The 13,031-nt window shown below is 36.3% G+C and overlaps 1 protein-coding gene across 2 annotated transcripts in view; it reads right to left on the reverse strand.

Annotated features, from left to right (window-relative positions):
* fhl1a (four and a half LIM domains 1a) overlaps positions 1-12,145 on the reverse strand; it is a 22,954-nt gene extending 10,809 nt beyond the window's left edge. Inside the window, exons 1-3 of one of the 2 annotated variants that reach the window (XM_008420707.2) lie at positions 11,997-12,145; positions 1,981-2,162; positions 753-930 (exon numbers count right to left, since the gene is read on the reverse strand). In XM_008420707.2, the coding sequence (XP_008418929.1) occupies positions 753-930; positions 1,981-2,136 (334 nt within the window). In that variant the 5' untranslated portion in view covers positions 2,137-2,162; positions 11,997-12,145. Of the gene's footprint in view, positions 1-752; positions 931-1,980; positions 2,163-5,469; positions 5,608-11,996 lie in introns of those variants that run through there. The other variant, XM_008420706.2, reaches the window with a different exon arrangement.
* Between the last annotated feature and the right edge of the window lie 886 nt (positions 12,146-13,031).

Raw genomic sequence — 13,031 nt, forward strand, 5'->3', positions numbered from 1 at the left:
AATTATGACTTTAAATCTCATAATTATGACTTTGAAAGTCGAAATTATGACTTTAAATCTCATAATTATGACTTCCTGTTTAGCTTTTTTTTTTTTTCATGGCGGAAATGGGCTTCCATATAAAATATTTTGACTGGAAAATCTTTTTGAAATTTTTTTCTAGAGAATTTTTAAGATTTTTTTTTTCCAGCAAATGTTTGACTTTCCTTTTTTTCTATGAGATTAAGTTCAAATTTTCTGACTTTTCTTCGAGCAGATTTTCAACTTTTCAATCTCAGAAATCTAAAAAAAATTCTACAAAATTTCTGAGATTAGTCTAAAAATGTAAGAATTTTTTTCCAGCAAATATTCAACTTTTCAATCTCAGAAATTAAAAACATTTATTTCTACAAAACTTCTGAGATTAATCTCAAAATGTTTGAATTTTTTCCTCCGTTTTGTTTTCTTACCTCTACAGTGGCCCTAACACGCCATTGCATCCTCCTCCTTCAGTTGATCCAATACAAGGTTTCATCTTCTTGCATTTACAGTATTCATACACCAACTACTGTTTTAATGTGTATTTTTTATAGATTCAAGAATAGAAATTGGGATTAACTTTCTTTGCCCAAAGATCTGGTTTAAAACTATTTATTTAGTGAAGTTTTTGTTGACTCAACACTGGCAATCAGTGTTGTTCCGTCCTCATTTATAACCATGAGACAAACATTATAGAACATCATATAATGTTTGTCTTAGACAGTCTGACCCACCTGGCATCACCACCTTGTAGCAGCCCTGGCAGCGGTTGCCGTCCTCCCTGGAGCCGCACTTCCCACACATGATCTTGCCATCGTCTCGGGCGCTAAACGGCTCGTTAGCCAGCGGCTTGTAGCATTTAGCGCATCGGAAACAATCCTCATGCCAGTAGCGGTTCTTATGGTGCAGCTCCTAAACAAACACAAAGAGGGTACGTTTAGAAAGCGTCCTGCAAATATCATCAAGCTTTCACACTGCAAAAACACAGCGTGTTGTGAGGTAATTTTGGTCTGGTTTCTATAGTGCAAATATCTCAGCACACTTGAATTGAGACAAAACTAACATGCAGCATATAGGAGCTTGTTTTAAGTTAATGATTCCCTAATATTGCTGAAAAACTAACAATCTGCCTGTGGATCTAGTAAGTTTCCATCAACATTATCAATCAGGTTTATTTATATAGCACATTTCAGTAACAAGGCAGTTCAAAGTGTCATTAAAACACAAAAATAAAAAGTCATAAAAACAACATACAGTCACTAAATGAGAAACTAGTTACATTTTGTTGTGTATCAACATTAAAATTGGGATTTTTTTATTCAAAACAAGCTTCTATATCCTGATAAAAAAGTTACTTGCAAGTTAGTTTTGTCTTATTTTAAGTGTACTGAGACGACAAGTAACTTTTAGCAACATATAGGAGCTTATATGGGGAAAAAATCTTCCTGTGAATGAAATAATCTTCCATCTGTGGAACATGCACTTTTTCATAAATATTAAAGAACCATTGACTTAAAACGATCTATTTCTTGCTGAAAAGTTAGTTTTAATTTAATAGTATTTGCACTAGAAATACTAGATTTTGTGTTTTTGCAGTGTATGTGACGGAGCATATTTGTGAAATAGACGATAATTTGATGGTTTTCCAGAGGTATTTACTCGCCTTTTTCTGGGATTCCTTTGAGTAAAATCCAGGACAACCAGCCTTCTTAAGCTTGTACTTTGACTAGGCCATTCTGATCCCAATTATTGATAGAACTAACTTTTTTCATGTTGGTATGTTTAGGAAAATGAACGTCAGCCACCAGGATTTCCCAGTATTTAGTTTCATCCACTTTGAGTTTTAGTGTGTTTGATCAGAGCAAACAAAAATACTCCACAGTTCTCAATAAGTTTTATTCTTTTTGCTCTATTTTGTTTTAATTGATCGCGTAAAGTCCGTCGTCCACCTTGGTTTCTTACCTTTGAGTCGGCTCCGATTGGGCGTCGGCACTCTGCACAGGTGTTGGCGCAGAGTTTGTCGAAGCACTTGGTGCAAACGTGCTTCTCATCCTTCTTCACGTACTTCTTGCCGTGCAGGTTGTCGTGGCAGTAGTAGCAGTCGAAGCGATCAGTCATGGTGGAGGTGAGGTAACTCCTGGGACCTGAAGCAAAGTCAGTGAAGGGTTAAATCAAAATGCAGGGGGCGCAATTATGTCCAAAAATAAGCTGATTTAAGCTTTTATTCTCTTTAATAATTGTGCTTCTGTTTGTGTTGGTCTCTCTGATAAAATATATTAAGGTTTGTAGCTGCAGCATTAAAGGTTATTAATACTTTACCAACAGTTAAAGTAGCATTACTTCAACATATTTTTATTCAAGTAAAAGTAAAAAGCAGCCGTCCAAGAAATTAGTTAAGAGTAAAAAAAGATCAAAACATTAACCATTTAATATCTAAAAATTACATCGTCAGATGGACCAAAATATGGAGTTAAGTGGAGATTTTGGACAAAAATTACAATAATTCATATAAATAGCAAAAATAATAAAACCAGGCAAAGGAAATGTTTCCAAATCAGTTTCTTTCAATAAAAAAAATAATAAAACTTTAGCAGAAACTGCAGGTGTGTGTCTGTTTATGGTGAATTTCTGGTCAAAACATGTTTCATTTTTATTCAGTGGGTAGAAAATCCAGATATTTTACTCAAGTAAGAGTAGAAATACTTCATAATAAAGTTACTGAAGTAAAAGTAAAAACTACAGCGCAGCAAAAATACCCCTAAATGTAATATTTTTCTAAAAAGAATTACTCAAGTAAATGTAATTGAGTGGATGCAACTACTGACCAAGTCTCTGAGTTATGAGAATAACTTCCTGAAGTGGAACCAGGAGTTGAGGCTAAACGAGGACCATGTGTTCGCTTGCGGAGGCATACCAAACTGATGACAGAGGTGCGAATGAGGTAAACCGGCTCACACAGACGGCTTCTTGTGCTGCGTTAATCTGACTTCCCCTGCAGAGCTTTATCTGTCGGCTCGCTCTCCACGGACCTCCTCTGAACTCGGGGAAACAACTCGACTTATTCTTCATTCTGGTTTCCAGCAGCTGCGTCGTTTTCTCCATCAGCTGATCGCTATACCTGCAGCCGCAGATGTTTCGATCTGATGGCAATAACAGGAACCGAGCAGGAAACAACGGGTGGATGACATTTTGTCCTAGTTACCATGGGAACGAGACAAATATTTATGAAGCTATTTTAATGGGATGTGGTAAACGGCCCCCTCCTGGAGCGCGGCATGTCCCCCTGTTGTGTGTGAATGGATGGATGGATGGGTGGATGGATGGAAGAGGTTTTGGTGCAGCAATGTGCAGCTGTGCTGCAGGGAGAGCGAACCCAGAAATAACCCAACCTGTCCAACCAACTCAAGCTTCTGGCGAGCCGAGCCGCTCAGCGGATCTATTTCAAGAACCTCCCAAAGTGGGGAAAATGTCGAAAGGCCCCGCAGTGGGATAAGCAGCTATTGTTGGCGCAGCTTTAATCTTTGTTGCAAACAGAGTGGCAGCTGCCGTCTGCCAAACAAACGAGCGAGATGGTATGCACTCACCCTCAGCTATGGAGGGATGGGATTATCAAAACTGTGTCCCTGTGGACAGGCGACCTCTGCAGTGGAAAAGGTCACAGTGGGGCCAGAGACCGGAGCCAGACCCATCACCAGCTCAGCAGCCACATCTTCATTTATTGTGGGATTGTTTTGCATGATGTTGCACAAACACTGCAAATCACCAGATCTGACCAAGTATTTTTGGTCTAGTTTCTAGTTCAAATGTCTTGATGCACTTGAAATAAGATAAAATTGATTTACAAGTAACTTTTCCGAAGATAAAAGAGCTTCATGCAAGTCAGTAATTCCTTAATATTGTTCCAGTTCTGGCAGATTCATCCCTTACAGCCAGAGATGTGTGTTAAAATAAGAGCAGCACAACTTCAACATATTTTTACTCTAGTAAAAGTTGAGAGGATGAAATGACTCGAGTAAAAAGTCTAATCAAGTACAGAGTAATTGATCAAACGATCAATCATTTAATATTTAAAAATTACAACAGCAGATGGACCAAAACATAAAGTCAAGTCAAATTTTTGGTATTTTTAGGATGAAAATGACGATGATTCTTACAAGTAACAAAAAAAAAAAAAAAATCAGTCAAGATAAAACAAAAATCACCAGAAAATCCAGAAATTTTACTCAGATTTTATTCAAATTTTACTTCATAATAAAGTTACTCAAGTAAAAGCAAAAAGTCCAGTGTAGTAAAAATACTCCTAAAACTAATTTTAAAAAAGTTAATCAAGTAAATGTAATTGAGTAAATGTAACTAGATACACAAGAAGACATTTTTTTCATTTTAATCTCAAGTAGCAGAAGCTTTTCAGGCATAAAAAAATTTAACAAATGACAGATCTGGAATTTAAAAAAATACTTAAACCCCAAATAAAAATGTCTTAAAGTGTCTCAGGGCCGCAACCTGAAGAGCTTTGCTTCCTTAAATTCAAATATTTTCAGAGAAATATATTTGCTACCAACTATTTACTGCATTTTATGAGAGTATTTTAAACATATTAAAATGAATCTGAACTATTAAAAACTTTGTTCCTGTGAGGAATAAATCAATGTCAGTCATTTAATAAAAATAATGTTCCAGTTTTTCGGTCAACTGCATGAACCTGCTGACTAGAAAACGGTTTTGTATAATTTTGTGTCAGTGATGTTTGTGTGGCAGAAACAGTTTAAACCACATCATAAAAATGAGTAAACAACAGATTCAACATGCAAACTGCTGCAGTGAAAAATAAAACAATTTATTCAGCACCTGACTAATTATTTCCCTCCAATAAGGAGAAACAGATATTTTGACTTTAAAGTTTTGCCACATGTAATCTCTGTGACATTTATATGTTTTCTAAACATCAAACAAACTAAGATTATCTTTAAATTCAGATTATTTTGTATGTAAATTTTCTTTTTTCATTAGAATCAGACCCAGAACTTTATATGTAATAATTTCCTAGAGTAAATTCAACAATGAGCTCTCATAAATAGCTGGGAATAAAATCTAATCTAAAAATGCAGGTATGCTGCAAACTTTAATTTGGTATAAAAATGTTAATCTGAATGAGAATAAACATAGAAAACACATTCTGATTTTTTTTGTCTGATTTTTTGAAATATCAGAATTCATTTTGTGCACAAAAGAAAATGCGACAAAATTTAAAAAATAGCAACTCTGGAAGGCAAGTCAAATAATAGAATAAAATAATAATACATAGGTACATTTCAAATATAAAAATATAGTAGAAACACAGAAACAAGTGGGATGATCGGATTTTAGATGAACATACTCCTCTTTGAGGGAAACACAAATAAAAAAAGAACAAAGTTCCCATGTTTTGTTTAAAAACTCATAAATTTTTACCTGAATGCCTGTAGAAAGTCATGTTTGATTTCGATCAGGTAGGACGGGAGGAAAATGTTGAGTTTTATGATCCACAGAGCATCAAACCGAGCAACCCTGAGCATCAGTGTGTTACGGAGGCCCGTTTATACCCCTCTGTGACCCAGACCGCCGCTGACCCCTCATCCAAATCCAACCTTCACCTCTCCAGGCCTTTTTAGGATATGGATTAGAGAATATGGACAGAGGACAGATTATATTTTGAATTCCAGAACAGTGACATCAGGTGTTAAATAAAGAGAAATCCCAGGCCGAGGATAAAGATACTCCCCCAGCATGAGGTGTTTAGCTGGAGTGTTTAGATCATGAACAAATGACGGGATGAATCGACTGCTTTCAGAAAAGATGAATCAGAGAAAGACTCAGGTTGGATGGGGAACATTTACCCACAAACGTGAAGAAAGCACCCGTAATTACCGATTTATTTTCAGTTTATCTGCAAAAAATAGTTGATTTTTGGTTAGTTCAGTTAAATTTATGACTATTTAGTTAATCTGCTGTCTTTAAATGAGCAGAAATAATTCTAAATTTCTCTTAAAAACTAACAGTTATTGTATCAGAAGTAAAGGAGTTGGGATTATATCTGACATATTAGTTTTTTTTTTAATGTGAGACAGAAAGCAGAACAACTGCATAAAAACATTTCCATTGTCGGCTTTAGAGATGAGAAACAGAACGTCTTGCTTCATTAGCTTGGATCTAATGAAGCGTAGCCTCATCAGGCTGTAACCCGTAGCAACAACAGTCATGTTTACATGGCGGCAGGCCTGTTTCCACAGGTGACCTTTTGCCCTGGACTTTCATGAGCCTCCATCGCCCTCCAAATCTGGTTAGCAGATGACCTGAGCCAAACTGTGTCCGTCAGGAGGAGCAGTGACTCACCGCATGCTTCCTCGCACACAGAGCCGTGTTTGCGCGCAGACATAAGGTCAGGGTTTGGCTAGCAGAGCCAGACATGCCGAGATCTAAAATATGTGTGGACAAAAGGCCATGAGGGGAGCTCTATCAACACGCAAACACTCCCAAACCAAACCAAAGGGGCTGGCGCTCAGAGACGGGACTAGAGCAGGTTGGACGTTTCTGTGGTTCCAACTGGGCTCACAGGAGTCAAAACAGGAAAGAGGCAGTTCCTTCTGCTGATACGGGAGGAAAATAAATGGTTCATGTTGATTAACGACACATTGGAGGTTTTTCTTTGGGTAGACGAAAAGAAAAAAAGAAAATATTCACCTTTTTCCTCTCGCTATGCCACAAGTGAACAGATCTTTAAAAGGTTGGGAATGACAATCTAATTTTAGCCATTCAAACTGGGATTAAGTGTGGATGTATCCTTATTGATCCCTTGCCTAAAACTACATTTTGACTGATTTCTTACAGAAAATGCCCTAGTTCTACTCGAGTTGCTAGGTAACGGGCTGGGCTTCACTGCGGTTGCTAGGTAACGGCACAGTTGCTGCTGACTTGTGACATTAAGTTCTGGAGGTTTTTGAAGTGGCTTATTTTCCAGACATTTCCTTATTTCCATAAACTGGCTGGGTGTTTGTTTCTTTGAATTTCTTATTTTCAGAAGCAGTAGAAACCCAAACGAATACAATGTGCATAATAGCTGCTCTTTAATAATCAACATATGAAGCTATATGAGCTACAGCTCTGGACAAAGAGAGGCCACTTTAACTTTTGTTCTTTTATTCTACTAAATACTGCTAACATGTTTCTGAAATTCAAAGCAAAAACTTAGTATTTATTTACCAGAAAATGGGAAACAGTCAAAATAAGGAAAAAGACGCGGTGCTTTCAAACCTCAAATGATGCAAAGAAAAACCTTGTATTCATTTATAAACAACAACACTAATGTTTTACGTCAGGACGAGTTCAGAAATCAGTATTTGGTGGAATAACCAGTTGGTTTTCAGTGGGGTTCAGTGCAGTGGGCTCTTAATGTTTTCCAGAGCTGCATATAACAATATAAACTGATAACGCCTCATTTTTAAGCATTAAAAGCCATTTGCTGCTTCTAACAAATCCCACTCATGCCGCCGTCACCGTTTCACTATTACTTCAAAACTATTGACAGAAATATTATTCCAGCCGTTTCGTTCTCGTTCCTGTTTCTGCCCTCCTGTTGCTCTATAATCCACCAAACATTCAAATTGAGTTGAAGTCTCTGCTTGTGAAGGGAACAGCAGTTTATCCTGCACTCAGTTTGCTCAGCCTTCACAGAAATAAGCAGCGTTGCCTATTTAAGGCAGCGCCGGGCCACTGCTGCTCTCCATTCATCAACGTGGACGTCACAAAGGCACACCCTCTTTCTTCCTCTCCGCTCCATTTGCAATAAAAGAAAGAGTGATGGGTCTGTCTCCTCAACAAAAGTGCCTCTCTGCCTGAGGAACAGCTGGCACAGAGCTGCCTCAGTCTGCTGCATCTCCCAAGTTTGCATTTGCTTTAAGTGGTTTATGAAATGACGACGGCTAAGGGCTTCTTCTCTGCCATTAAAGTTTGGTTAATTCACAAGTCACGTACAAAGACATTTTGGTTTTTAAAGGCTGGTGAGGTCATACTGGAGGGAGGCCAGAGAAAGAGCCGTAATCTCCCACTCGCCTAAATGACATCATGTAGTTGGTTTGGCAGCATCCCGTGTAAAAACAGGGAGGGGACGCATGTTTTAACGGCTTATGGCCACAAGTAGTACCTTTGGGCTCAGCAGGTTACACACATAAACACACTTAAAGGGTATTGAGATCAGGGCGCAGACAGTCTGGGCCAAAATCAGGACACACCAGTGAATTTTAGCAAGAAATGCTCACATATCTGAGTCTAACCTCTGGAAAATAATGTGATTAATGTGTTTAAACAAAAATTAACATTGTTTCATTTAACAGAAAGGCATTTTCTAGCTGAGGAAAATGTTTGTATATGCTACCCAATGTTACCCCTTCTGTTGAAATAATCAGAGGAACATTTACCAGACTCTTTGGTTGCAGTAGTGAGATGTTTTAGAAGTTTCTATCATGTTTCAAGTGATAAAGATCTGGATTTTGGCTCTTCACAAGACTTTCCATCTCATCATATTGAAACATGGTGAATTTTCTGTCATGTTGTAGAATAAAGTTCATCTTCAAACTTCCTTTTTTCACAAATGATCTCACATTGTCGTCAAACACTCTCTGATACAACAGATTTCCTCATGGATTCTTTAATTTATGGTAAATGTGTCCTCGGTTGTTTTAAATTAATCTGCCCAAACACCTTTTTTCCAGGTCTTTGTCCGCTTTTGCCTTGGAAACATTTGAATTTGTCTCGTCTTTGTTCAATGTTTCAAATGTTTCCCCTTTGCACACCTCCAAAAGAAAAGAGCATACAGCAGCATATTATGCAGAATTTGTTTGAAAGATATTAAAGGGGTGCAGTTACCAGGAAGAAGGTCCTGGGTTTATTTATCAATATCAAATATCAATAGATCATACATCTGATAGAATATTCAATATATTTAATACCTGCTGAATGCTGACCCAGAACAGCACAGAATTATGGGAGATGTAGGCAGAGGAAAGACGTTAGCCACTCAAGCAAGGTTCATGGAATCAACTATCTTCACTTTTTGGTTACCTAGCAACTATTCATTCTTTGGTTGCCTAGCAACAACTTGTTGAGTGACTGACACAGCAGCTTAAAATAAATAAACAGCAACCCGTAGTGAAAACTGTGGACAAAACAGAAAAGGTCAAGCCACCAGTACTTAAAACAAAAAACTAATCAATAATTATCAAAATTGACAATTATCAATATTGAATGATATGAATCGCTATACGTTTTTCAGCCATATTATCCAGCTTTAAATTGTAGTAGGTTTTAATGTTTCTTCATGGAAGAAAATACCAAAAGTATTTGGTATTTTTGGGTGTAACCACAATGGTTACACCCAAAAACGAAATTAAAATGGATTTGAACTCTAAGGAAATATTTAACTATACCAGATATTTAACAAATAATGCCAGATGATTCAACAACAGCAGCTACTTTGTTTCTTTTTAAAGTTAAAACCTGTGTATCAATCCATATATCTGTGCAATTGCTTTTGTTTAAAACCCTAAAATATTATTTTAACAGGAGGATTAACTTCTAATGCTAAAATCTATGACAATTACAACAACACTGAAATTATTCTTCAACTATTCTTCTCCCAAAAAGCTACACCTCAAATGTTCAGGGTAATGACAAAAGTAAAATCTCCCTGAGCGGGCTGTGTTCTGGGGTAACTTTGTATCCATAAAATCTGTTTTTACTCAACCAGATACTGTGGAAAATGTTCCTAAAGTGGAAAAGTCCCACATCTAAAAAAAAAATGTCTTCTGCAGAGGAGCAGCATGGCAAAGCCATGGATCCTGTCAGATTTTACTATTTCTATATCCCTTGTACAACTCTTTGGAAACTTCCTTTTCGGTGCTAAATTACTTCCTTTTATTTCTTGGTTCTTCTGAGTTTAGATAATTTTTCCTGCCTAAATGATTCATCGGTGAAAAACACAAGTGTGCTTGAAAATTAAATGACATTTTCAAGCCATTGAAAATGAGTAAAAAAGAAGGAAAAATTTGCAGAAAATCAAATGTAGAAAGCCTGTGGACTTTCTGACCATGACCACATTAAATGAGAAAGTGTTTCGAAGCAAAATGTAACAAAATGACTCAAGAATTTTGCACCACTGATGTGACGTTACACAAGCCTGCAGCTATTGTTTCCTGTTTGATCCTGAGCACATTAAGCTCCATCCATCGTTTTCCTTACAGTTACACAGAGCAATTTCACCTATAAGCAGATAAGGGGCTTTGAAAGTGAAGGAAACTGCCAACAATAAATTTTATTGTGTTGTTTATTATTTTTGCTCTCAGTCAGAAAGGTAAGAGTGGTTGTCAACATTAAGCTGCATTAAAAAGGAGATTGCAGCTCCAAACTAAAGACAATTGGGCTAGTTGGTCACAAGTAATTAAATTAAGTTGATCAAACTTCTTTATATACGTTTCTTTACCTTGATAACTTAATAAACGTAATAAATTTACTTGGATAAACTTGATTTGATTACTTGTTACCAGTTCACACATTCTGAGCTACGTATGAAATATTTTATTCAACTTTTCTCTGGGATTTTTGAAAAAAAAGTGTGGAATAATAAGACAGTTCATATATTTAACAAAGCGCATCAGACACGAAATAAAAGAAGAATCGCAGTCCCGTAATTATTCTTACTCTTCCTACCGTTTCTCATTTACTTCTTGTCAGCGGCTCCATCTAGTGGTGTGGCGTGATAAAACACTACATAGAACAACAACTATTAAAAGTATTTTTTTTTTATTGAATTGAACTGAATTGACGTTTAGTCAAGAACTCAATGGAGAATTGGACAAACTAATGAGTTGAAGAATGTGTTTATTTATTTGACAATAATCTGCTTTTTTGTTTTGTGCATCTTTTTAAAAAGATAAGCTAGATTTTAGATCGGCTAAAATCATCAAAAGAAATATCAGATAAACAAATAAAAATAAAGAACTTTTTTTCTGCATTTTTGTGTTGTGCCAACCCCAGATTGAAAATCCTTCTGGAGGCTTTCTACTAAATATGCTTAAATCATAATATTTAGTAAAATGCATTCGGAGAGAAAGTTTCACCTGATGTATTACTGAATTAAACTGCTTCACGTAACGTTAAAATGCAACATTAAATAACCAGAGATGTTGTCTGGTGCATCGTTTGTTGCTCGTAAAACCATTCCCCCATAAGTAATTATAAACATTTAAAGAAATTAACCACTTATAGCTTACCAGAGGTGGACTGAGTGCTCAAAACTTGTACTCCCTAAGAGTAACAGTACTTCAACATATTTTACTCAAGTAAAAGTAAAAAGTATCCATCCAAGAAATTACTCAATAAGAAGTATTTGGAAATAAGCCTACTCAATTCCTCAATATTGATCAAATGATCAATTATTTAGTATTTATCAGATGGACCAAAATATAAAGTTAAGTGGAAATTTTGGTATTTTAACGACCAAAAATGACAATAATTCATATAAGCAACACAAAATCAGTCAAAAGAAAAAACTTTCCAAATCAGTTTCTTTCGATAAAAAATGATGAAACTTTAATAAAAACTGCAGGTGTGTCTGGTGAATTTTTGGTTTCTCGCAGTGGGGAGAGAATCAGACATTTTACTCAAGTAAAAGTAGCAACACTTCATAATAAATTTACTCAAGTACAAAAATACTCTTAAAAGTACACTTTTAAAAGAAAGTTACGCAAGTAAATGTAATTGAGTAAATGTAACTAGTAAATCCTCATCTCTGCTGACTCTCTCGAGGAAATCATGTGTCTCTCTAGTGAGAAAAAACCTGTCCCTAAGTGAACCAAACAATATCCTCATGATGAAATTCATCCATAAACTTGAATATCATTAAAACCGGACGGAGGGTCTAATTGATGATCGCAGCAGTTACTCACCCCTGCAGAAAGCGTCTGTCACTTTGCGCCAGCTGCGATGCGTCCGGTCCGCTGGGTTTGACGGAAAGGGTTCAAATGAGCGCAGACTGCGCAGCTTTAAAGAGCGCAGCTGAAAAAAAAGAGAGGAAAAGAAAAAAAAGAAAAAGGCGAGCCCTACAAATCCCACTAAACAATGACCTCAACCAGGAATCTACAAGCGCTTACTTAGTTCTCATTGGCTCTGCAGAAACGGAAATCGGTGGAAAGTAGTCATAATTTTTCTGCATCGATGGGAGAAGAGGCTCAACATAGTTACAGCTCTGCTCTGCAGAAATGTTCAGCTATTACATAATTTATCTTGGCGGCACTTCAGCTGTTTACAGCTATTTAAAAAAATGTAGGGGATTTGTTAACTTGACACTTCCAGCCTCACTCATCTCCTTCTTTGGTAAAGAAACCAAGATGACTCAGTCCTGACCCAAAGCAAACACATGCACCCTGCAGTAACCTGAAAAGTAATTCTGAAAATTACTTAAGAAATATGATTTAAAGCTCCCAAAGAGCTTTGGTAGATGTTTGCATCCTCCCTTAACACAAACAGCCAAGCGTTAAGAGACAGTTTGTGATACTTCAGGGTGAAATTTCAGAGATCAGGAGGTTATGTCTGTTGTCTTAAAAGCTGCCAGAGTTACCTAAGATCAAGTTAAATGATATAAAGGCTTTATAAACTTTATTTATAAAGCCTTTATACTGTAACAACACTTTTTTGTCACATTGTAACAGTGAAATGTAATCCTACACTGCAAAACACAAAATCTTACCAAGTATTTTTGTCTAGTTTCTACTGCAAATATCTTAACACTTGAAATAAAACAAAACTAACTTACAAGTAACTTTTCAGCAAGATATATGAGCTTGTTTTAAGTAACTCGTTCCTTAAAATTGATGAAAAATTATTTCACTGCAATTTTCCATGTATGAGTGAAATAATCTGCCAATGGAACTAATCATTTTTGATCAATATTAATAAATTATTAACTTAAAACAAGCTCATAT

Source organism: Poecilia reticulata, linkage group LG10, assembly GCF_000633615.1.
Source record: "Poecilia reticulata strain Guanapo linkage group LG10, Guppy_female_1.0+MT, whole genome shotgun sequence".
Classification (NCBI taxonomy): domain Eukaryota; kingdom Metazoa; phylum Chordata; class Actinopteri; order Cyprinodontiformes; family Poeciliidae; genus Poecilia; species Poecilia reticulata.